A 26896-nucleotide genomic window follows, 5' to 3' on the forward strand; every position below is an offset into this window, starting at 1 on the left:
TGGAGCCCAGCAGGTCGAGGCTCCGGTGGCCGGGAGCGGCCACTGCACTTCAGTCTGGGTGACAGAGTGAGACTCCAATTCAAAAAAAAAAAAAAAAATCAAAAAAAAAAATTAGGCGGGTGTGGTAGCGCACGCCTGTAGTTCCAGCTACTTGGAAGGCTGAGGCAGAAGGATCGCTGGAGTCCAGGAGGTCGAGGCTGCGGTGGCTGAGAGTGTCCACTGCACTCCAGTCTGGGCGACAGAGTGAGACTCCAACTCAAAAAGAGTTGTTTTGTCACCACATAACTGCGAGATCCTTGAAAGCAGGATTAAGTCATAGACCATGGGGAGTACCAGCAAGTGGAACACAGCAGGGTTGAGAAGGTCATGATGGTCTAATCCTACAGACTAAGAGAATTTTGGGTAAAAGCAAATCAAGTGCTTGCTCTTTACCTTCCAGAAAATAGTTATTCTATTTTTACTAGCCTTGAAATCCCACCAAGTGCCTAAAGGCCTCTGTACGAGCTACTAAGAAACATCATGGTGAGACTTTGATTAATCAAGGGATAATAGATTTCATGGCCATTTCCATAATCCAAAGAGAAAAGAAAAGGACAAGGTAATATTGTGATCATAAAGCATGATTAGAAGCAAAGTCAGGCTTGCAGTCCCATCACTGTCACTGCCTAGCTGGGCGACTCTAGGCACTTTGCTTAATCTCTCTGAGGCCTTGGTATGAAATGGAAAAATATTTACTATGCTGAGGGGGACAAAATGAGGTAATGAAGATAAAGGATCCAAGACAACTCATGACACAGAAGCCACCCATAAACCCTGATGTCAGGTCTTGGGTGTCAGGTTCAAGAATAAAGAACCGTGCAGGAGAGTTGGGTAGGGAGCTTTTTGCTCACTTTTGCTTATCTGCTTGGCAGGTTTGAAGGGTGAGATGAGTTAAAAGAGAAGGATATTTTAGGGCCTCAGTGAGCAGCAAAATCAAAGCAAAATTCCTCAGTGGGCCCCTGAAGAGCAGGACAGGCATCGAAGAGATAACACAGGCAGGAGAGGGAATCCCTCTCAGGGACAGGAGAAGACGGGACCTTTGAGAAAAGGGGAGAAGAGGAAAAAGCAAGGCGAGCCCAAGTGGGGACGAGGACGAGGCCCCCGGGCGTGCCGGAGGCTGAGGGAGTCTGACCGCCGTGTCGCAGGGACAGAGGTGTGTCGGGGTCTGGCCGTTCAAGCCAGAAAGTCTTCTTGCTGGAGTCTTTGAGGTTAATGACTGGCAGTACACACCAAGGATCGATATACAACTGAAGTACACTACTATCTATGACAGCAACATATCAGAAACAGCATAAATGTCCCAAAAGGGCGATGCTTAAGTAAATCACAACCGAATGCTTTTTAGCTTAGAGAAATACACTACTATAGAGTGTAAAAAAGGATAACAAATTATACCGACAGCACAACTCCAAATTTGTTAAATAAAAAGAATGAAAAGAAATACACTGAAACGTATTCAGATCAGCTGGCAGAACACGGTCTTGGCTTTTTCACACACTTCATGACTGAGTTTCTCCCATGACATATGTTCCTTGTACAAAGCAAACACACACTGGGTGAGCCCTACGGCGATGAGGGGCACTCGAGCCGCCTCTGCTGCTCTGTCTTCCACCACAGCCCTGCTCTGGTTTTTCCGTCAGGCACCAGTGTGGTGTGCACCGTACCCTCTGGGGCAGCACACATGACAGTCTGACAAGGGCTGCTATCTTGCTGTCTGTGAATTGGTTGGTATGAGCCCTATTTGTAACGTGGCCGCGTTAGTCTGAGGAAGCCTTTGCACAAGCGTTCCCTGGGAACAGGGGACTTACCTTCTCAGAAGCAGTGGCAAGTTTAGTTCCACTTGCATCAAAAGCCAGCGCCGCTAAAGGACTGTCATGCGCTGGGATCATGTTCGCAGCTCTCTGAAAAGGAGACACCACCAAACATGACTGCCACACAGTGACAGCCTGGCCCTGTGCTACCGTGTGGTCACAGGCTGAAAACTTCAATAAGCTGTTACTAAAATCACATTACGATCAATACAAACACCAAACCCACTTGATTTACTGGGGCGGGCCCAAGGAAATGCTTCAACTTTAGAAAAAGCAGTGCAATGTACCCATGAAGTTTCTACATTCCTCCCAACACTTCCGCTGCTAGGACCCAGCCTGCGTGAGCACACAGGAGCACATCCGGAGACAGGGGCAGCCAGCCTGCTCTGCCGTCCACAGAGAGTCACAGCAGGACTGCTGAGCCGAGGTCAGGATGCCAAAGGCGCCGCAGTGCTCATCCTCAGAAAAAAGCTTTATTTTCAAGAGCCATCCAAGTAGAAAAAGAGCCTTACCAGATTAATAGTGTCGAAGACCTGCACCTCTCCGATGCTGGCGCTCCCCGGGTATGCCAAGTAGCAATTGTCATTGTTTATGGATAGCGCACACAAGCCTGTCAATCACACAAGGGGACAAGGGGCAAAGTTAGGTCTCAGAAGATTTCTGACATAAGGAAGCATTTATTTGACAAAGCACGTGGAAATAAAAAATAGCAGACACAACCTTGTCCCCTGTACTTTTTAAAAGTTCTGTGCCCTCAAATCCCTAGTTTAGGTGATACAGTATTCTAAACAGATGAAAGGACTTTGGTTTGAATGTAACTTCAAAGTTAAAAGTTGATCAAACCAATGAGTTTATATGGTCAACAAGACCGGTATCAGTAGTAAGGAAGCTTGGCTTAAGATCAGTGCTTTTAAAATCTGTCTCATCTGTGGAACCTATAAGAAAAACATGTCTCTCACCTGTAGCTATTTTTAAAAGGCAAAGTCAGAACAACGAGTTCTCTTCTCACAAATTACTTTACCTGCTGGGTTTGGAGGCGTCTCTCTGATGGTATGCAGGACCTTCATGTCCCGGATGTTGTGGATATACAGAGACTCTTCCAGGCACACTATCAGCCTCTAGAAGAGAGACAGAGAGCAGAGAAAGTCAAACATGGAGCAACGCCCAGGACGACGTGCGTCAATCCTCACCTAAACAACTCCTGGATCACGATGCTGAGTTCCTTCTGGAACACCACACAGACCAGGCGCGCAAGGCCTGGAGGACCGGCGGGTTTCCACTCCCAACCAAGTGGGGTCGGAGCTCGGTGTGCCTGCCCATGATACTTATGCCAGCAGTGCTAGGAATCCCCACCAGTAGACTCAATTCACATCACATATGCTGAGAAGCTACAGCTAAGAAAAGTGTGCTTGAGGCCAGGAGTTGTGGCTCACACCTATGATCCCAGTACATTGGGAGGCTGACGCAAGAGGACGGCTTGAGCCTAGGAGTTCAAGATCAGCTGGGGCCACATAGTGAAACTTCATCTCTACAAAAAAAAATCAAAAAATTAGCTGGGCCTGCTGGTGGTGCAACTGTAGTTCCAGCTACACGGACAGCTGAGGCAAAGGATCACTTGAGTCCAGAAGGTTGAGGCTGCCGTGAACTGTGATTGTGCCACTGCACTCCAACCTGGGTGACAGAGTGAGACAAGGAAGGAAAGAAAAAGTGTACTTGGGATAGATATGATAAATGTAAGTTGCTTCTGACAGGATCCCTACCTATCACCATATACAAAAATCAACTCTAAATGGATCAAAGACCTAAATGTAAAACCTCAAACTATAAGAACCTAAGAAAATACAGGAGACACCCTTATGGAAATTGGAACTGGCAGTCAATTCCTTTTCAAAACCCTAACTACCATACCATAAGAAATAAGATAGACAAGTAGGACCTCATCAAACCGATGAGCTTCTGTAAAACCAACAAAACCATCAAGAGAGCAGGGAGACTGCCCACACACTGGGAAAAAATATCTGCCAGTTGTATATCTGACAAAGGCCTAACATTCAGGATCTACAGGGAACTGAAAAAAACAAACAGTCCCATTAAAAAGTGGGCAAAAGACATGAATAGACACTTCTCAAAAGAAGATACACAGGCAGCCAACAGACACATGAAAAAGCACTCAGCCTCACTCATCATCAGTGAAATGCAAATAGAAACCACACTGAGATACTACCTAACCCCAGTAAGAATGGCCATCATTAACAAAACAAACAACAACAGATGCTGGTGAGGATGTGGAGAAAAAGGAACATGCTGGTGGGAATGCAAACTAGTGCAACCTCTTTGGAAGACAGTGTGGCGACTTCTGAAAGAACTAGAAATTGACCTTCCATATGACCCAGCTGGGAATATACCAGAGGGATGCAAATCATTCTACAAAAAAGATACCTGCACACCCATGTTTGTTGCAGCTCTATTCACAAAGCAAAAACATGGGACCAACAATGCTGCCCTTCAAAGCTGGACTAGATTAAAAAAAAAGTGGTACATATACACAATGAAATGTTAGGCAGCTATAAAGAAGGACAAACATATGGACTTTGCAGCAACTTGGATGGATTCAGAGTCGATCATACTCAGTGATCTATCACAGAAACAAATGCATATGTTCTCACTTATAAGTGGACCTTTAACAATTATCATAATACTATAAGAAAGGGATTGGCAGTAGTAGAAAACTGCTGGGGGGGACTGGTAGTTGAGGGAGATTGCCAGGGAAAGGAGGGGCACATGTCATCAACAAGGGTAGCTGCATAATGGTCATCTGTATACCTAACTCTGAATTGTACCCCACATCTTTAAAATAAAATAAAATTACATTAAATTAAAAAAGGGTAAGTTGATTCTGAAAACTGATGTTGAATGAGGTACAGGTAAGATGAAAATTTTTTTAAAAGTCTAAGAATTTTTTAAAAGGTATAACTTTATTCTGTACTCAGATTATTCTGCAAGTTCTTGTCCTGCTTTGAAGAAAATGGATGTAGACTTTTGTGTGCATTTCTATGTTTCAAATTTTAAAAACATGCGAGACGCGACCACTTCCCATTTTAACCAGCTCTGTCAGCCACAGGCCAAGTCCCAGTTCAACTGTGGAAGATAAGAGGGCCTCCTTGCTGGGCTTGGCGGCTCAGCCTGTCATCCCGCGCCTTGGGAGGCCATGGTGAGTGGATGCCTGAGCCCGCGGGTTCGAGACCCGCCTGGGCAACTTGGCGAGGCCTCATCTCTACAATAAATCAAAAAATCAGCTGGGCGTGGTCGCGCATGCCTGTAATTCCGGCTACTCGGAAGGCGGAGGCAGAAGGATCGCCGGAGCCCAGCAGGCGAGGCTGTGGGGCCGGGAGCGGCCACTGCACTCCAGTCTGGGCGACAGAGTGAGATTCCAACTCAGTCCAGTCCCGCGTCTCAGGATGCCACTTCCTAGCTGTTGCAGTGCACCTTCGACACCTGTCAGCCTTCCCCACACTGGACACTACCGTAAGCCGAGATGCTGAAGGTGCTCACAGGCGGTGCGGCTATCCTGGAGCCGGCACAAGCCAGGGACAATCTCAGGACATAAAGTCCAGTGCTATTCACCAAGCACGTTCTCGGCATCAGGTGTTCTTATTAAGTTTCAGGGATGGTACAGAAAGTAATATATCCTTCATCTCAAAATAAAAGTAAAATCCACAACTAAAAATAGAAAAAAAAAGTCTAAACAGATTTTTTTAAAGTAATATTCATAAAAGCCTAAGAAGGTAATTCATAAAATATACAAAAACAATGCTACCACCCCTCCCCTCGGGGGAACACATGACACCCACATGGGAACAGTGTGGCTGAGCACCCTCATCAGGAATGGTGTGCTTCCAGCAAAGCTGATGAGATGAGAACAGAGCAGAGTTGGCTGGCGGAGTGAAAAAGAAAAGGAGCAGGGACAAGGTGGCAGGGGAATGGCAGAGGCCAAGGGGCTGGGAGGTGGCCACGTGAGCCGGTCACTCACCTGCCGGTTGAGCTTCACAGCCAGGATGGTGTTGGAGTAACTATAGTTGCAGATCTCTGTTCCCTTCTTAAAGTGGCAAACCTTCAGCTTCCTTGGGGCTTTGAGGCTCACAATGGCCACTAAGCTGCTGGAGAACAACCTTTCCACAATGCACACGTCTTCGGTGTCAGCTGAAATCAGAAAAGGACACATGAGCACATACACATCTCCATGGGAACGGGCAGAATCCGTTCTCACATCAAACGTGTGCCTGAGCGACACGTGGAGCAGAGTGCCCTGGGCTGCCCGGGGCATTTGGGCACATCAGAGCCATGCAGGACAGCCCCAGGCAGCAGGCTCTGATAATTGAAGCCTCAGGAATGTCTCTGCTATAAATAAAGATGGCTCTATGTGAAAATTCACATGGAAGAACAATGACAGAGTGACTTGAAAGGATTTCTTTGAGTAAAATCTGATGCTAGATTCAAATGATGTGACTTGAAAACATACTTGTCAGTTTAGGAACCTATAAGATCTAAGGGCCCGCTTTATTATGACACAACTGATGTGCTGAGCACTAGCCCCGTATGAACACACTGCTTGATGCTGACTAAGAGTCACCCATATCCAAAGTGGCATAACACAGACTTAAAAAAAGATTTGGCTATTATGATCACATGTCGCTCAGCACAGGGCATACATTCTGAGAAAGGTATCGTGAGGCGATTTCATTGCTGTGCAAACCTCACAGGATGCATTTACACACACCGAGATGGTCTAGCCTACTGCCCCCAGGCTGCACGCCTGGATAGCATGTGGCTGTACTCAACACTGTGGACAACTGTAACACAGCAGTAAGCATTCGCGTACTATAACAGCTAAACATGGAAAAGGTGCAGTAAACATATGGTGCGATAACTTCTAGAACCACAGCTGCATATGCAGTGGCGTTGACTGAAACATCATCATACGGCACATGACCGTATTCAGGACGGACAGGCAGGAACACAGAGCACATCACTCTAAGCTCCTTAGAGCAGCTTGTTTGCAGTTACTTTTACCTAGTCAGTGGGTATAAAGCGTCTTTCCTACAGCAGCGAGCAGCCTTTATTCAAAAGACACAAATGCACGCGACTGCCACGACTGCGGAGATGCCAGAGGCAGCTTCCCTGCCTGCCAGCACCTCACGCTAAGTGCCAATCCCTCCAGGGCTTGACTCTCCGCACAGGGCACACTCAGGAGGGACCCTGCTCGCTCGCATGCACAAGCAGGGACTTCTGCATGTGTCTGTCAACAGAGGCATCTCTCTCTATCTAGCTCTGGGACACTGCAGTGCCTGGACACCAGGCCAAAAACTCAGATGAAGCGATGCCTCACCAGGATGTCAATTATCTACAGTGAAAACAACTTCCTTAAAGACCAGCCCCTTGTGCTCTCTGATCAGTCCTCTCTCCTTCAGAGATGGATGTGGATACCAAGTCATGACGAGAACTGTGCTTGGTGAGCAGAGCATCAGGAGAGCTGGGAAGAACATCTCCATAGCGGTGCCCTGCAGGTGCCACCCACATCTCTACAATCAAGGGGCCAGCCGCACAAGCCCAGCGGCACAAGGCCTTCCTTATCACTGCCTAGCCTCTTACTCTTCAGGTCCTCGTGCTAGGCTGCTAAGTGTTTGGGGCTGCACGTCCTCGCTCAGGTGCATCCCACCCTTGTCATCTCTAGTCGTCACGATTACTACTGAGCATCTGAGCGATGGTTTAACCACAGAGTTCCCTGCTAGGCTGACAGGCCAAGGACAGGTGCTATGCCTGTCCTGTTCACAGCTGTGCCCCAGGGACTGATGTCACCTGGCACCGAGGAGGGGCTACTCACACACTGACTGGCTGAACAGCTGAAAATGGACCTTATGACTAGATTCTGGATATGCCCCCAAACTCTTCAAGACACTATTTAATAAAACCAATCTCTCATATTGTGTCACATCTGAAAATGAGCTAATCTCATTTGTGACATCCAGTTTCAGTGGTGCAGTGCTGCTAACCCCCAAGCGCTACATCTAAGTAGCAAAACTGCTCTTGGTAAAATTCCACCAGGCGTGTGCCACGGCGCTGCACACCTTGGTATGCAGCCCGGGATATGATGGTGGCCCAGAGAGGTACGCCCTTCAGGAAAACCAGTTTAAAAATCAGATTCTGGTCTTGGCTCGGTATAATTAGTTATAAGACCTGGCATCCATGTCTTTAGTGGCGAAATAAGAGTTGGAGTTAGAAGTTCATTAACTCTCAGCCTGGGACATACAGGAGAACCTAGCATACACAAAACTGGTTTCCTACCAAATAAGCGAATCTTACTTCAATCCACTGGCCCCCTGAAAAGCACGTATTTCCAACAGAGTGGGATCTCCATTATCCAGAGTCTGTATCTGTCAATCTGCTCACTGCTGAAGTCTACTTAGGACCCCAGCATGCAGTGCGTTTGCAGCCGCTGTGGACACACGAGTGGCAAAAAGTTTGAGTCACAGGGTGCACACACTCCCAGCCGAGGCCACAACAGGCCATCTTTTCCTGCCTTCTTGTTTCAGTTCTCATGCTAAAAACAACTGACCCTTTCACAATCTACTTAGAGCAATTTAGTGTCTAGCTTTCGCATTTTTGTGCTTTTTGCTGGTGATTGTGCTGCTGGCCCCCACACGTAGAGCGAGTGCTGTTTAGTATGATTAAGCGCAGGAAGGTTCTGACATGCCTGACAGAAAAAACATGTTAGAGAAGCTTTGTTCAGGCCTGCACATTACTGCTGTTGCCACGAGTTCAACGTTAATGAGTCAACAAGAGATTAAACAAGGTGTCTTTAAACAAACACATAAGACAAAGTTATATACCGATCAGTTGATGAAAACGTTGTGACCAGAAAGGCTCAAGGGAATCTAACCTTCTATCTCCCCAAGGAGCAATGGTTTAGAACTCGCTAATCCAGTGTTCCCAGGGACTGTACAGACTACAACTACTACGAAAAATGGGAATCGACTGTATTATTATTATTATTTTTATTGAGTTGGAGTCTCATTTCTTCACCCAGGCTGTAGTGCAGTGGCACACACACTCACGGCCACCCCAGTGGTGACCTGCCTGGCTCCAGCAATCCTTCTACCTCAACCTTCTGAGGAGCCGGAACTACAGACGTGTGCTACCACGCCCGACTATTTTTTATTTTATTTTAGAGACAAGGTCTCGCCAAGTTGCCCTGGCTGGTCTCGAACCTACGGGCTCAGGCAATCCACTCTGGGAACCTGGAGCTTATCTGGAGAACTTGACAAACTACGATGAAGATGTGGAGGCAGAACAGCTGAAATGGGAAAGGGACGTGAAGACATGGAAAAAGACATCAGGCAACCATCTGGAGAAGTTGTTATGGTGAAGCAGACACATGGAGCGGGGCTGGAGGGCCATGTATGGCCAAGGGAAATTTCTGTTTCTAAAGATAAACAGAAGCTACTAGATATACTGATGAAGAAACTGCTAATGGAGCAGGCACGATAACTGAAGAAACGGACCACTTAATAAGATGGAAATTGATGCAATCTAGTAGGAAGATTGGCTGTATTTCATTTCATCATTTTTTGAAACAGGGTCTCCCTCTGTTGCCCAGGCTGGAGTGCAGTGGCACAAACATGGCTCACTGCAGCCTTGAACTGGGCTCAAACGATTCTCCTGCCTCGTCCTCCCCCAAGTAGCTGAGACTACAGGCTAATTTTTCTATTTTTTGTAGAGATGGATCTCGCTATGTTGCCCGGGCTGTCTTGAACTCCTGGTCTCAAGTGGTCCTCCCGCCCGAGCCTCTCAAAATGTTGGAATCACAAGCATGAGCCACCATGCCCAGCTAGGAATGGTTTTAAGAAGAAAAGAGCCCCCTTTCTCCACTTGAACAGAAGAGGAAATGGGGACAGATGTGGGTGGGTCGTCACCTGAAGGAGAAAAGAGAAGGAGATTCCACGAAAGAGCATCAGCTTTTCTCTAAAGTAGGAGTAGGTATTCGCTTTAAGAGGATCGAGGTGGGGGTTGAACGAGTCAGGATGGATGAAACAATCATCTCAGGAAGTGAGCAAGTACAGCTATTAGAAAAATGCAAGACTACCTGCAGCCACTGGCAAGTCTCCATCTGAAGTGGTAACACATTTCAATTCAACCTGTTAGAGAAAACCCGTATCAATCCAATAGGTGCAGAACATTTATAAATCGACAGCTGACACTCTACTTAACTGTGAAAAGACTAGAAACAAGGCAAGAATGCTGCCTCTCCTCACTTTGTGGTGAAGATCTCACACATTGTAATAAAGCAAGAAAAAGAAATAAAAGGCACAAATATCAGAAAGATGTCAAACTGTCTCTACTGCAATCTTAAAGAATCTATAAAGCAACTGTTTAATAAGTGAATTTAGCAGTCATAAGATGCAAGATTAAGATATAAAAATCAATTATATTTTTATAGACTAGCAGAAAACAACTAGAAAGCAAAATAAAACATTTTATTTTATAACACTGTGAAAACCCAAATTAGGAATAAATTAGAAATAATGATTACCAAGACAAATTTAAAAGCAGCTAAATAGAGAAGTATACAACACTCATGGATTGGCTACTAAATAGCTTTACAATATCAACATTCACATTGATCTCTAGGTTCAATCCCATCCCAATCATAATCCTGGCAGGCTTTTTCGTAGACTTTTTGAAAACCAATTTTACAATTTATATGGAAAAGCAAAGGCATTAGGATTTCCGAGGCTATCTTTAAAAGAACAGAGTTGAAGACTGACAAACAGATCAATGGAAGAGGATAAAGAGCCTGAAAATAGACCCACTCATATAGGATTGTAAACATGTGGGAAGAAAAATCTTCCCTACAAATAGTGATGGAATAGGAATCCATAAGGAAAACAATTAACCTTGAGTCATACCTCACAACATACACAAAAATTAATCTGAGATAGATCACCAGCCTAAACATAACAACTTTAGCTTTCATATAGCTTTTAACTATAATGCTTTCCAAGAAAAGATAGGAAAATATCCTCATGACTTGAGGACAGACAAAGGTTTCCTGGACAGGGTACAGAAAGCAAAAAGCATAAATGAACAGAATAGATAAATCAGACTGCATTAAAATTTAAAACATTTGCTCAAAAGACAAGAAAACAGGCAAGTCACAGAAAGGGAAAAAAATTGTCTCCCAGCCTACCTGACAAAGGACTGGTACCCAGAATATCTAAAGAGCCCTTACAACTCAGTAATAACAAGTAAAACCACCACATCTAAAAAGGGACAAGACTGGAACAGACATTTCACAAAAGAAGACATACACATGGCCAACAAGTATATGCAAGTGTCCAATGTCGTTAGTCATCAGGGAAATTCAGATTAAAACCACAACGAGATAGTACTACATACACATCAGAGAGCTAAAATGAAGAAGACTGATAATACCAAATAAATGTTGGGTGAGAATGTAATGCAATCAAAACGCTCATACAGCACTGGTGGTACGACAAATGGTACAGCTACTTAGAAGGGTCTGGCAGTTTCCTATACAACTAAACACGTATCTACCCAACAATTCCACTAAAATATGTAACTAAGATAAATGAAAGCATATGTCTACAAAAGACTTGTACAAGAATGTTCACAGCTGCTTTATTCATAATAGCTTAATTAAAAAGAGTCCAGATGTCCATCAGCAAGAGAAAGGATAAACAAACTGACATATATTCACATACTGGGCAACTGAGGCACACAACAAAATGGATAAATCACAAAAACATTATGCTGAGGGAAAGAAATGTTATCAAAAGAGTAGATGCAGGTTGGGTGCAATGGCTCATGGCTATAATCTCAGCACTCTGGGAGGCCAAGGCGGGAAGGATTGCTTGAGCCCAAGAATTCGAGACCACGCTAAGCAATATAGCAAGACCTCCTCCGACAAAAAATTAAAAAATTAGCCAGGTGTGGCGGTGTATGCCTACAGGTCCCAGCTACTCAGGAGGCTGAGGCAGAAGGATCGCCTGAGCCCAGGAGGTTGGGGCTGCGCTGAGTTATGATCAAGCCACTGCACTCCAGCCTGGGCAACATAGACTCTGACTTTAAAAAACAAAAACAAAAAAACAAGAGTAGATGCCACATTTACATGAAGTTCCAGGAGAGGAAAAATGAATCAAGAGCAGAAAAAAACCAGCACACTGGTTGCCTCTTGGGGTTGGGAGTGGAAGGGAGCCGAGACTGATTGGGAGGGAGTATGAGAGAACTTTCTGGAGTGATGGTAAACCTTGATAGGGTTTCGGTTTACAGAAATGCAGGCATTTGTCAAAAGTCACTGAATGTTCACTAAAGACCTGTGCGTTCCATTGGATGTGAACTCTACCTTACAAGAAACAAACACACACTGAACTCTACTTAGTAATATCCACAGGGAAGCACTTAGGAGAATAAGTACTGAAGTCTACCATGAACTCTGAAATACATACCCAAAACATAAGATGGATGGTGGGTGTGTTTGTAACAGGACAAGAATAGTCAGATGTTAAGGAGAGAATCTAAGTGGCAGATATTTGGGTGTTAGTGGTAAAATACTTTCAACTTTTTTCTATTTGAAAATTTCCTTTAATAAAATAGTGGAAAGGCTGGGAGCGGGGGCTCGTGCCTATAATCCTAGCACTTTGGAAGGCCGAGGTGAGAGGGTTGCCTGAGCCCATGTCGAGACCAGCCTGGGCAACTTGGTGAGACCTCATCTCTACAATAAATCAAAAAATTAGCCGGGCATGGTGGCACACGCCTATAGTCCCAGCTACTTGGAATGCTGAGGCGGAGGGACTGCCTGAGCCCAGCAGGTTGAGGCTTCGGTGGCTGTGAGCCTACCACACTGCACTCCAGCCTGGGCAACAGAGTGAGACTCTGACTAAAAAAAAAAAAAAGAAATATTGGAAAGAGAAAGGGAGCTATGTCTTCTGTTGCTTAAACACAGGTGCAGAGAAGATAAATAATTAATAAGTTTAGGGTTAGGGTGTCTGCTTATCTTTCCCACCCAACTATAACTTAGAAATGTTTTCTTCTCAAGTTTTAATGGAAAAAAGCAAAGGAGATTTCTTTTGGGATGTTAAAAATAGGGAGGGGAGGTAAAGGCAGGGAAGCTTTTTATAACAGCAAATATTCATAAAAGAGAAAAATGAACCTCCTTATATCTACCATCTAGCTTTAACAAACACTTTCTGCAATTTAGCTTCAACTCTTCAATTAAGTTTCAAAGAGAAGCACTTCTTGACATTTTACCCCTAAATACTTCATTAAGCCCCTCTAAATAAAAAAGACAGGCAGTCATCGAAGGAAAGTGGAAGATTCCTTACATCAAATGAACTCCAGGTAGATCAAGCATTTAATGTAAAATATGACACACAGCTTCAGAAGACAATACTGGAAAATGCTGTATGCACACCACAGGAGTAGGAAAAACCTACAAGAAAAGCCTGATACTCTCAATATACATAAATTCAAGCTTTGGTACAGCAAAAAGAACCATAAGCAAGATCGAAAAAGCAAATGACAATCCAGAAAAAATATCTGCAGCCCACAACAAATAGCTAATTTACTTTAAAGCATTAAGAGATAAATAACCCCACAAAAACAAAACAAAAAAAAAAAAAAAACAGGCAAAGGTCAGAAACAGCTAAAAACAGCAAACAACAAATGACTACATGGAAAAAAAAGAGCTCCATTGCAGTTGATTTAAGAATTGCAAATCATTAAGGTTAATGGACACATTATTAAAATCTCAGACTCATAAATACAAGAATGTTTGAGAAGGTGCGGCACTGGTGGTGTGTGAGGAAACAGGCACCCTCATATGCTGTTAACAGGGACATCAATTGAGACCACCTTTTTTTAAAACCTGGCATCTCACTCGGGTACCAGCTGGAATTCAGTGGCACAACCATGGCTCACCATATCCTTGGCCCGCTAGGCTCAGGCAATCCTTTTGCCTCAGCCTTCCAAGTAGCTGGGACCACAGGTGCACGCCACCATGTCCAGTTATTTTATTTATTTATTTATTTTTTACTTATTGTAGAGACAAGGTCCTGCCATATTGCCAAGGCTGGTCTCGAACCCTTGGGCTAAGGCAATCTTCTGGCCTCTGGCTCTCAAAGTGCTGAACCACTATGTCTAGCCCTGTTTTTTTTTAAAGATGTGGGGTACAAGTCAGGATTGGGGACATAAGTGGCTTACATACAGGTGAAGTTTGAACCTCTCATTGGACCTCACTTCGCCTAGGTTAGGATCAGGCATCCTTAATGATGCTATGCGTTCCCCTTCTCCTGGCAGTGTTCCACTACTGCCAATCCCTTTCCCGTAGTATTATGCTAGACGTTCAGGGTCCACTTATGAGTGAGAATACGCGACACTCAGTTCTTTGTTCTGTGACAGATCACCGAGTATGATAGACTCTAACCCATCCAAGTTGCTACGAAGTCCATAATTTTGTCCTTTTTTTTTGAGTTGGAGTCTCACTCTGTCGCCCAGACTGGAGTACAGTGGCCGCTCCCGGCCACCACTGCCTCGACCTGCTGGGCTCCAGCAATCCTTCCGCCTCAGCCTTCTGAGTAGCCGGAATTACGGGCATGCGCTACCACGCCCGGCTGATTTTTTGATTTATTGTAGAGGTGAGGTCTCGCTGCCCAGGCAGGCCTTGAACCCGTGGGCTCAGGCAATCCACTCACCTCAGCCTCCCAAAGGTGTGGGATGTGCGGAATTACAGGCCGAGCCACCGAGCCCGGCTAATTTTGTCCTTTTTTATGGCTGTATAATATTTCATCGTGTATACGTACACTTAAAAAATCCAGTCCACTTTTGATGGGCAGTATAGGTTTTTGTTGTTGTTTTTGAGTCAGGGTTCTGCTGACAATTCTGGATCACAGTAGCCTCAACTTCCTGGGCTCAGGCAATCCTTCTGCCTCAGCCTCTCCAATAGCTGGGACTACAGGAAAGCACCACCATGCTCAGTTAATTTATATTTTGTAGCGACAAGGTCTCACTATGTTGCCTAGGCTAGTCTCAAACTCCTAGACTCAAGTGATCCTCCTGTCTCGACCTCCCAAAGCTCTGGGATAACAAGTATGAGCCACCAAGTCCTGCCTCGTATTACCATTTTTACAGGCAACTTGACAATGTCTATCAATTTAAAAATTGTTTATCTGTTGATCCTGCATTTCCAACTCTAGGGATTTATCTTACAGCCATCTTCAGAAGTAGATAAAACGAAGACATTCACCCAGCAATTCCACTCCTACAAGTATCTGCTCAGGAGAAATGAAAACATATGCCCACACAGTAACTTGTACATGAATGTTCATAATAGCATTACTCACAACAGCCCCCCAAAAATGGGAACAACCCAAATGTCCTTCAACTGATGAAGGAACAAAACAGAATATATCCATATAATGCAACACGATTCAGCAACAGAGACATGAAATACTGATACAGGCTACAACACGGATGGCCCATGAAGACACTCTACATGAAAGCAGCCAGTCATGTAGGAGTCCATTTATCTGAAAGGCCCAGAGCAGCAAACCCACAGCAGCAGAAGGTAGATTAGTGGCTGCACAGGACTGGGGAGTGGGGGAGGCAGCCGGGAGTGACTGCTAATGGACTCAGGGTTTCTTTGGGGGATGATAAAAAAGGTTTTAAAATTAGATTATGATAGGCTGCAAGATTTGGTAAATACACTAACCCACTGAACTGTATACTTTAAAAAAGCGAATTTTATGGTACACAAATTATATTCCAAAAAAGGTGTTTTATTAAAAAAATAAAACAAACAGAAAAAAAACCACCTCAGGCAGCCTATTGCAAAAGTCCAAACTTTGGCTGATATGTTAAGGTCTGATGCAAGAAGGATCTGATGTAAGGTAGCAGGGGACTTTGAAGGTCAAGTTATGTCACCTGTGAGAACACAGGCAACACAGAGAACAGAAACTAAGTGTCAGGGCAGATCTCAAAGACCTACATGCCCACAAGTATCTGTAGGGGCTTTAGCGACTCTAAAACTGCTGAAACGATGGTAAATGTTGAGTTTTCCAGGAGAAATAGCTCTAACTTTCATCAGATTTCCAAAGGAGCTGGTAATCAGAGAAAGGATGAGGCGCTCTGCAAAAGGCGGATAAACCACCAGTCACTCTGGAGGGAACACACTGCTGTCACTACTTAAGAACTAATCACCGCAGCATAAAAAGATGCACTTCAAAGTGCCTTTAAGTCCCATGAACCAATTTGCCTAGATCTTTACAGGAATTCACTTTTCATAAAAGGAACCTACTTTTATCTTACTGTTAGTGGTTTCGATTTGTTGACATTTTTCTACTGCATTATTTCAAGAAGATCTAACATTTCTATATTACACTTCACACTCAAAAGAAGCTTTAAACATAAACATACACAGAACCCACATACCCAGAACAATCGCTTTCCACTGAACGGAAGTACAGACAGCTTAGCCCTCCCATGAAAAATAATGGTAGACAATGAATCAGGCTGCTAAGTGAAAGATACTATAATCAAACGAAAGCAAAAGAACCAAGCTGCACATCTGTAATTATTCAAGATGGCATGTTACAGGACACCAGGGCCAGGAAGCACTCAGGCTGACACTAGCAAGCCTGAACATAAACTTCAGTGACCTCCAGTGTTGAAGGCCTTGCTTTTAAGACTCCTTCTAGGTGGCCGCTGCCACGGTTTCTGCCAGATGTTCTTCCTAGAGCTTGCCTATCTAAAATTTAAGAAATTAACTGATTTAAGAAAGAATGTTTTGCTTCTGCTGGCTGTTTATAGCTGGCAATGATAAAATTCCTAAGTGGGAAGGGAAGACCAAAGTAACTGACAAAGCCCACTTTCACATGTGCCTGGGCCTCCACAGGAATGCATGTTAAGAGCCTGATGCTCCATTACGACAGATTTAGGCGAAGAGAGTCTAGTGTACTTATCCTCTGTAGAATCCATTACTATAAATCTCACTAAAATTAATATGCCAAGCGGTGCCTGGCCTGTCAATAGGAATACCGTCAGAAAGCACCCTTTCTCAAGCCTTAAGATGTAGATGATGGCGTAAAGTAAATGATGATTAGTTTCTTGGCCAAGCGAGGAGGTTGATAAAAGGCGTTCTATGTCAACAGGTTCACTTCTATGATCAATGCATGCTCTAGTCACTTTTGCTGAGCTAAGGCACAGTCTGCTTGTGTGTGGCTTCAGAATTGAATGCTTTATGAAGTAGGTTTTCCTAGCTCAGAAAATGCACAATGCAGAATTTGAAAAAGCCAACTTCGAACCTTCTGTGATATTTCACAAATAACAGATCCATATCCTTGATTGTTGTAGTAATAGTTCAGGGAATATCTGTGCATTTTATTTCCTCAAACAGCAAAACAAAATGTACACATGGAAAGAATGCAGCACATGGGGCAAGGCCTATGTGGAAGCTTGCGACTTTCCCTTCAGGTTTGAAACTGCAATAATATAGATGGTAGAAAGTCTACTTTCAATGCCGCTGGGCAAGTGTTTCTTGTTTTTTAATAAATGAAAGAAGAATAAGTAATCGTCAATCTTGTTTTTCTCTAAAACCAGCTCTGGTTCATTCTCCCCGTAACAGCAACAGTGACCAACAGCAGAGATCTGATTTTATGATGGGTTGTTAAGAGTTTTGAGGGTAAGGCCAATACTGAACTGGAACTGAATACTGAGGCATGAAGTACTGTTCTTGCTTTGAGTCTGCTTGCAGGAAGATGCTAGAAAACAATGTTGACATTCTTTTTATCGACTCACAAGTATGTGAAAGGGGAAAGGTAGATAATATTCTGAGAACATACTCACTTCAGTTTAACGTATTAACCCTCAAAACATTCTTTGCCCATTCCATCATCTATTTTTAAGGGCCAAAGTTCACAAAAAACCCCACAGAAACTGATAAACCAGTTTACCATGTTGGTCAGTAAATATCCACTCTTTCAAAGATGCTATCAAGACATCACATTTTGTTTCACCAAGCATCTCTGGAAAACGAGGCACTAAAAGCCAGTAAATAAAACTTCAACCTGAGGAAGATGAAAGACTAAGGCTTGGTATCCCTTCCACTGTTTCGAAGCAGTGGGCCTCCAAACGGGCCAAAATTCTGTGGACTTCAAAACAGATGACTACAGCAACCATGCACAGCACTACCCAGGTACTTACTTCTTCTGGGTGTGGATTTAATCGATGCTTCAGTCCCTCATAAAAGCCCAGTGGAATCCTCCCTCCAGAGACAGAACTGCCCTCTTCTGAAGACGCCCCTGCAGGGAACAATACTGTGCAGCTCCCGGGAAGGTGCTAGTGTGCAGATCCTCGGGAAGTCCGCACCCCGAGACACCCAGCAGCAGTTCACACCTATCTTATCACCCAGACCACATCTGCCAGCCTACATGGCAGAAGAAAAGCTTTAGGGGAAGATTGAGGAAGCATCAGGAGGCAAGTCTAAGGACAAAAAAAGGAGCAAAATCTAAGAGGCAGCAGGAACCATGAGTCAGGGATGCTGACTATAAACATTTGCTTCCCCGCTGGGTGCTTGCCTCTGGCAGGCAGCCACAGGAAAGGGACTGCTAGGGAGTGTCAGACACACTCCAGTAATAGAGGCTGGGTACCTGCAGGCTCACCTGAAGAGACGCCAGGGCCTGGGTGTGAGCCTGAATGACCCCACCTTCTGGTGGGCCAGAACTCTACAATTTCAAGTAACTAGTACAAAGAAGCAACTTTCCCCCAGTGTCTTCATCTTATGTTAACCAGCAGGTTACTTCTTTCTGTGTTTGCTCACCTTTGTGTCCCTGGCCTAAATCTGACACAGACATATATTTACTCTTAGTCCTCCTCCATTCACACATGTGTCATGAGCAGGACCTTGCGGCTACTGCATCTCCAGCAACCAGAAGAGGCCGACACTTGACAATCCCTCAGGACATGCACACTGAGTGAACGTGAACTAGAATGAACATGCAACATCTGTTCAAATGAACTTCTGATCCTCCTCGTTCCTGAGAGGTGACAACAGGAAAAGCGGAATTCTCAAGTGGAACACCAAACCATGGTGAAAGCAGTTCTCGACACTGGCACTCAGGAAGGAAATATTGGCCTTGTCAATAAAAGGGAAACATGAGTCCCCAAAACCTCCTGTAGACAATTAAAATGATAGAGAGGAACAATCTCCTGAGCCCATAACCCAGTATGACTAATTCCAAGAAGTTTATTATGACTACCGAACTCCTCACTCCCCTGCAACAAGGATTCTTGATTCAGGTCAGGGCCGCAGGTTGGTTCAGATCTGTTTAAAACAGCATGTACAGAGGAAGAGACAATGCTTACAAGCCATGTATCCAACCAAGGACTAGTATCTAGAATACAAAGAACTCTCAAAACTCAACATTAAAAACACAAATAACCCAATTAGAAAGTGGGCAAAAACATGAACAGACAATTCACTAAACAGGATACACAGACAGCAGAAGGCAAATAAGTCCTTGAAAGGAAGCCCAGCATCAGCAGCCATCAGGGAAAAGCAAATCACAACCGTAATGAGCCAGCACTGCTCTTACCTACCGGAGTGGCTGGAGAAACAGCGACAACACCAAATGTTGACAAAGATGCAGAGAAACCGGATCACTCATGCATTGTTGGTGGGAATGTACAATGGGACAGCCACTCTGGAAAACAGTCTGGCAGTTTCTTAAAAAATTTAACATGCAACTACCATATGACCTGGTGACCTCACTCTTGGGCCTCTGTCTCTGAGAAATGAAAATATACGTCCACATATAAATCTGTACACGGATGTTCATATCAGCTTTATGTGTAGCAGCCAAAACAGGAATCAGCCCACATGCCCCCTCGACAGGCGACGGCTAAACAAGCTGTGGTATAGCCACACCATGCTAGAACAAACTCCGGAGAGAGAACACAGCTTGGATGTACTTCCAGGAATCATGCTGACCCACAAAAGCCAATCCCAAAAGGTCAGGTACTTCCATTTACATCACATTTTTGAAGTGCCAAAGTTTCAGAAACGGAGGACAGATTCGCACCTGCCAGGGATCAGGGAGGTGAGTGGCAGGAGGACGCCAAGTGTGGCTATCAAAGGGCAGCACGAGGGAGCTTTGTGGGGCTGCAACTGCGGGTGTCTTGACTGTGGTGGATACGGGAATCCACACAGGCACTACAACCGTGCAGAACTTATACACACACAGAAAGTATCATTAGAGAAATGAGAGTGGGGAGACAGATGCCAATATTCTGGCTGTGCTAATATACTATGGTTTTGCAAGATGTTATGCTGGGAAAAACTGGGCAAAGGCTACAAGGGTTTGGTGTTATTGCTTACAACTCCTTAAGAGTCTCTAATTATCGTTAATTAAGAAATTATGCGTGTGGAAAGAGTCCAAACCTTTCCATCACAGTCTCACGGAAGGGCCTGGACCGACACTACCGTTCACTCAGCAAGTATCATTTTACACATCAGGTACACACATATACAGACTCTCTAATCCTGACAACAATTGTAGAGACATGTATTATTTCTGTTTTGCAAAAAATAAAAAGAAACCGGGGCTCAGTGGTGAAGTAATACACCTAAAACCACCCAGTAAGTGACTGAGCAAAAAGCCAAAGCACATGAACTATTCTATGCTCCACACCACTTCTCTGACACATAGGCCACTCAATTGCCATAAATGATGACTCAAGAAAATAACCCGTTCCTACCAGGTTTGTGAAAATATCAATTTTCTGGAAGCCCTTTATGACAGTAACGTGAAAGGCCTAAATGGCATAAAAAGGGGAGAAATTTCAGAAAAATACACATGGCATGATATCATGCATCGAAAAAGACCACCCACGAAACAACTCTTCCTATATGTACATTCATATGTATGTAAACACACAGAAAAATACCTGGGAGAACACCCACAGACTGTTACAAGCTGCCACCCCCTGGTGAGACTAAGATGGAAGTGGAGGACTGGTGGAAGGGTGTTTGAGCCTCAACCAGTGTCAGAATGTAAGGCTGCGTTCCAATTCATGTACAACTTGTCTATTTTTTTTTTTTTTTTTTTTTAGGAAGGGGAAAAATAAAGTAAACACTTACTGCATTCATAGATCTGTTCCAGCTTATCCACAGAAGAAAGGGAGAAAAACTTATAACCGGACTTACTACCAACAGCTAGAGACCTGCAAAAAAGCCAAATTCAGAAATAAGAGCTGATACATGTAGATGGTGATAACGCACAAACTAGCTCCCATGTTACTAATTAGTTACCAGCATGCCTAGTGAAAATTAGCACAGAATCAATCATTTCACATCATTTGTACCAGGTGCTTGGAAGAGGAAGATACCACACTTCAGTAAAATAAAGACAGACAATATTCTTATTTAAAACCTGTAAAACTTTTTCTGGAGATCTAATGTACAGCATGGTAACTATAGTTAATGATGTATACTTGAAATGTACAAAGACAATAGAACTTAAATGTTCTCACCACACAAAAAAGGTAACTATTTGAGGTGATGGATATGTTAATTACCTTGTGATAATCACTTAAAAATGTATATCAAAACATGTTATACATCTTAAATATATACAATTTTGTCAATTATGCCTCAATAAAGCTGGGGAGAAAAAATAAAATAAAAAAGACTAAACACCAAACAAAAAGTCCTGCAAATTTAATATTCTAAATTTTAAACCAAGATACTACGATCTAGGTGGACGCAGACATCTCTCTGTGTCTCAGCAGGCTTTTAGCAATCCCAGCTCCATCACTCATGCTGTGCAACGGCCGAGCAGTGGTCAGAAACAAAACTGACCAAAAAGCTAACTTAGAATCTGGAATCAGAAGACCACATCGTTGGCTTATGAGGAAAAAGAGAAGGACCCTTTGACAGCCTCATGTTTAAGATTCCGTACTTATCACCAACACCACTGCTTCTGCTAAGAGGCTCAGGAATGCAAGAGCTCACCAGCCTTTCCTGAGGCAGGGGATCGGTAGCGCTCAATGAAGGATTTCCTGATCAGAACGTTACCTCTCCAGAATGCAACTGACCAAAGAAAGCAGAAACAAGAAGAGTCTAGCTTTTAGAAAAAGAAAGGATGGCTGAATGAAGCAGGAAGCGTGGGATAAGGGAGGGATCAGATACCAGGGTCACTGTTGGTTTAACGTCAGGAAGAACATGAAAACAAATAGCTAAACCAGAAGACTGGAAGTAATGAAGGGGGACACTTTATACTGTATTTGCACCCCAAGATAAGATTAGGGCTATTCTAATGATATCATCTATTAAAAACTTGACATTGCCAGCCACTCTTTCACACATACGTGGAAGAAATATGTTCCGAGAAGGGAGTTTCTATAAATCACTATTAATATTTAAAATTACATCAGGTCATTGACATAGTTTAAGAGAACAGAAACAAAACTTTGTATTAGCTAATATAATCTTTCTTTGCAAAAAATAATTCTTCACTATAGGATTAATTATATCAATAAAAGTAATTGGTATTATTACCTGTAAATTTTTTTTTTTTTTTTGAGTTAGAGTCTCACTCTGTCGCCCAGACTGGAGTGCAGTGGCTGCTCCCGGCCACTGCAGCCTCGACCTGCTAGCTCCGGTGATCCTTCCACCTCAGCCTTCCAAGTAGCTGGAACTACAGGCGTGCACTACCATGCCCGGCTAATTTTTTGATTTATTGTAGAGATGAGGTCTCGCCTGCCCAGGCGGGTCTCGAACCCGCGGGCTCAGGCAATCCACTCACCTCAGCCTCCCAAAGGCGTGGGATTACAGGCTGAGCCAACGAGCCCGGCACCTGTAAATATTTTGAAAGTGATAGAAGAAACAACAAAAATACAAGAATATCCAGAAGCTAAATATAAAACAAAATCTCAGCAACCCAGAACTTCTGGGAAACTGATTTTATTTTCCAGATAACTAAGGGTTGCTATTTTAAGCAATAGCCCCTCCCATTTCTGATTTAAAAAAACAAATCAACCTTAAACTGGGTTTCATGTACTCCACATCAAAAGGTCAGACCGTAGTGCTGAGTTCATAAAAATATCTGTCTATCTTTTGTTTTGCTGACAGTTGTAATTTTTCCTCATGACCATTCTACCATCATTAAGGGTCTCTCTTCTAATTTCTTGCTAACCTGGAAACCAATCACCAAGCTTATTAACATAATATATAAAATAAACTTAGAGAGGCCCTCTCTCATGGGCAAAATTAATGAGCCTTCATGCCTTTTCCTTGAGTTAAATGAGAACCAACCTAGTTTAAACTGAAGAATACAGAGTGGGTGTGGTGGCTAATGCCTGTAGTCCTAGTGCTTTGGGAGTCTGAGGCAGGATGATCGCTTGAGGCCAGGAGTTTGAGGCTGGTTCTCTGAATTCTCCACTAGCAATTTAAGAGTCAGCTTCCTTTACCAGCTGCTAACCAAATTTTGTTGCTAACATCTCTTTTCTCATTCTCTCCACCCTACAGGTTTAAGGCCTTTAAATGGTCTTTTTAACATTCTGAGTGACATTTTATTAGGATTTAGGACAGAGCCAAAATAAATGCTCATGTCTGATCTATCATCTTTAACTGAAAGTCTGTCAGTTAATTTAAACTTGAGTATTTAACATCTAAAAGATAGCGATTCCCACTAAAAAATGAAAATGTGAATCAGACCTTTTGCTTAACCTTACAATTTCTCTTCCCCCTTTCTAACCATCAGTCCATAAAGGCTTTCCCTTTCCATTATCTTCATGAAAGAGCCATACTTGACTCTGAGGCTAAGTGGGAACAGTCTAACACTGTAAACAAAGCAACACGAACTGCTGCTGGCAGGGGCTGGTGCCCTCATGAGGCCTACAACAACTCTCTCTGCCCACTTCACATCTTTTCCATCTCAGACTTCCACCTGGATATCCCTAAGGCCTTTTAGACTCAGTATCCCAGGCAGAGTTCATTTTTCCCCCTCAACTGAATCCTTCATCAATTTTTCTCCCATGGTGTTACCACTGTTCACTCAGAATTCAAGCAAGAAACTGGCATCATCTAACTTCTTCCTGATGGCGACTCAGTCTCCTTTCCATTGGCCACTACTGTTGGACCATACCTTCCTGCCTTCTCAAATATGTCCTCGGCACAGCAGGCAGAGTGACCTAAAACTTTAAAGTCAAAGAATCCTTAAAAACCATCTTTAATTTTCAGATGAAGAGAGGGGAGAGCAGCACCTTCCCAGAACAGTGGCCATAAAGACATGCTAGAAAAAAGCAATATGTCCAGACAGGTTTCTCCCACGTGTCCATATGCTTCAGAACATCAATCCTACAAACACAAGACTTGGAAAGTCAAGTCCCTTACTTTATTCTATCGCTGTAAGAAATGACATTTAAAACAGACATTGCTACATCAGTGACTTCCCACAAGCTGTGGTAGTCATTGGGAAATCTCAGTCCCTGATATTTCCATTGAAGATTTATGTGATCCTCTGCCACTTATTAACCAACTTCACTTTCACAAAGTCCTCCAACATAAGCCTTCCACAGTGTTACTTTCAGAAACCAGGATTGGAACTAACCAGCAAACAGCGAGATGACTGAGACCAGCTGCTCTTGATGTCCCTTTCACTATTCTAGGTTAAAAAAAAAGATGGTAAAAAGCAAATATAACTTATTTACACTTTTAGGTAAGAATAATGAAAAAACCCCACAACATTTGAAATCATATTACCAGTACAGGAAGACAGACAGGACAGTTACAGTTTATATGTAATGAATACTGTGGTGCCAAGCACTTGAAAGACAAAAAACAAAGTGAAATGATTGGAAACATACATACATTCTATTAAGTTAACTGGCTTTCAGACTTTCTCACTGAATACAGTAAATGTGGGTTCTAGACTAACATTATTTGTCCTATTAAAATTTGTGGTTTTTTATTAAAATAAATTCTGGAGATCAAGTGGAGAGAAAAAGGCATAAACCATAAAGGCTTTCCCTGGGAACTTTTGCATTTCTTTCAAGTGTAAATTTAAAACAAATTACAGGGCCGGGCATGGTGGCTCAAGCCTGTAATCCCAGCACTTTGGGAGCCCACTGGTTCAAGAACAGCCTGGACAACTTGGCTAGACCTTATCTCTACAGTAAATCAAAAAATTAGCTGGGTGGGGTAGCACACGCCTGTAATTCTGGCTACTTGGAAGGCTGAGGTGGAAGGATTACCTGAGCCCAGCAGGCCGTGACACTGCAGTGGCCGTGAGCATGCCACTGCACTCCAGCCTGGGCGAGGGAGTGAGACTCCAATTCAAAACAAAACAAACAAACAAACAAAACAAATTACAGTCATTTTAACCTAGTATACTTCTGGTAAAATCCTAACTTACTTCTCATTCCAATTTATGTTTACATTATATCAACATCTGCTGGACAAGACAAAATTATGATATAGAAACCTCATTAACTAATGACTTCAGGACTCATACTCAAAGAAGTGGGTAAGCACATAATTTCCAAGGCAAAAGGTCCTATGTGAGGCAAGAATGACATTCTTCTATTATATAAGAATCTTGGTAGCCTAGTAGAACTAATAGTAAGAATGCCTTCCTTTATTTGATTTCCTACTGACAAATTATGAGTTAGTGAGAAACTGAAAGAGTGGTAAAAAATGTTTTGGAAACTCTAATTTATACAAGGCATAAAACTTCATAGAACTGTAATTTCTAACTGGTAATACTGCCCCATAAAACTACCATTTCTCAAAATACCAGAGCTTAAAAACCAAATCATAATTGGCTTAGCATTTCCTCTTCCCTACCTGGATTCATAGTCAATCTCAATTGTAACAAACTGCAATGGGTTGTCCGAATTGTTTTTGTTGTGCTGGTTTTTGGTCTCAGAAACATTACGGTGTTTGATAATTTTAATATTTACACACTGCTATGCTAGGATTTCTAAATCCACTGTCTTCAGAATCCCACTCTGTAGGTAGAAAAAACATGGCAGAGTGGAAAAGGCATCAGAAGAGAACTCAGAAGACTAGATGCTACCCCTGCCCCACTCCACTATTAACCAACTGTAACATATAGGCAAACTCTGACCCTTTCTGAGTACGATTCCTTATCTGTAGGCGAACTGGCTCATCTACTCCCTTTCAACTCTCAATCGGTCCCACTGTGACTCCCCTCACTCGCTTCACAACTTCAGGACGAGGATATTGAGCATCTGCCGCATATCACCAACGGGGTGCTCACCATTCTACAATTAACTTTTGGCTTTTTAAAAATCTCATCTTCTACTGTATTAATTCCACTCAGCCAACAACAACTCAACCAACTACTTAGTAAGATGTCAAATGACCCACTCCTACTGCTCTTTCATCATCACTTCCTCTTACTCACTTCCCAAGATGGCTCTCCTCCCTTCCAGCCCCTTAACTCATCCTTCCTTTCTCCAGAAATCTCATGCTAACTCTCCTCACGAGTCATTCGAAGCAGCCTCTGAAGAATCAGCTTCCAGCCCATAGGCATCCACATCCACCCTTGATGGGCTGCCCTCTTGCTCTGAGGATGACCCGCCCCCTGAGGCACCCACACTCCCTGGGCCCTGGATCCCCGCTCGGCTCAGTTTCTCCCTAGGTCGGAGGCTCAGTTTGTTCCTTGCCGGGAGAAGCTGTCAAAGTCACCTGCCAAAAAGAACGGTGAGAAAGGGAGAACAGCAAGAAGGGGTCCTGAGACGAAGGGGAGGCGGGGGGAAGGGGCTGAAGAGGAGGAGAAGTGGGGGAAGCGGGCTGAGCAAGAAGGGGCAGGCAAGGGGAGAGGAAGCAGCCCACTCCCAGCGCTCCCCAGGCGGCCAAGCCACATCAAGCCACAAAGTGCTGCCCCGACTCCGTGAGAAAAGAGATCAGAAGAAAGGGCGCCTCCCTGCAGCAGGCGAGACGGCCCATGCCC

The 26896-nt window shown here is 43.7% G+C and overlaps 1 protein-coding gene across 2 annotated transcripts in view; it reads right to left on the reverse strand.

Annotated features, from left to right (window-relative positions):
* The window catches only part of WIPI2 (WD repeat domain, phosphoinositide interacting 2), a 34205-nt gene extending 9615 nt beyond the window's left edge, over positions 1-24590 (reverse strand). Inside the window, exons 1-6 of one of the 2 annotated variants that reach the window (XM_021712119.1) lie at positions 24530-24590; positions 21058-21140; positions 5881-6050; positions 2872-2968; positions 2363-2460; positions 1848-1940 (exon numbers count right to left, since the gene is read on the reverse strand). In XM_021712119.1, the coding sequence (XP_021567794.1) occupies positions 1848-1940; positions 2363-2460; positions 2872-2917 (237 nt within the window). In that variant the 5' untranslated portion in view covers positions 2918-2968; positions 5881-6050; positions 21058-21140; positions 24530-24590. Of the gene's footprint in view, positions 1-1847; positions 1941-2362; positions 2461-2871; positions 2969-5880; positions 6051-21057; positions 21144-24529 lie in introns of those variants that run through there. The other variant, XM_021712120.1, reaches the window with a different exon arrangement.
* Positions 24591-26896: the final 2306 nt, after the last annotated feature.

The sequence above is a fragment of the Carlito syrichta genome, unplaced genomic scaffold (assembly GCF_000164805.1).
Source record: "Carlito syrichta isolate Samal-C Ts95f unplaced genomic scaffold, Tarsius_syrichta-2.0.1 Scaffold303095, whole genome shotgun sequence".
Lineage (NCBI taxonomy): Eukaryota > Metazoa > Chordata > Mammalia > Primates > Tarsiidae > Carlito > Carlito syrichta.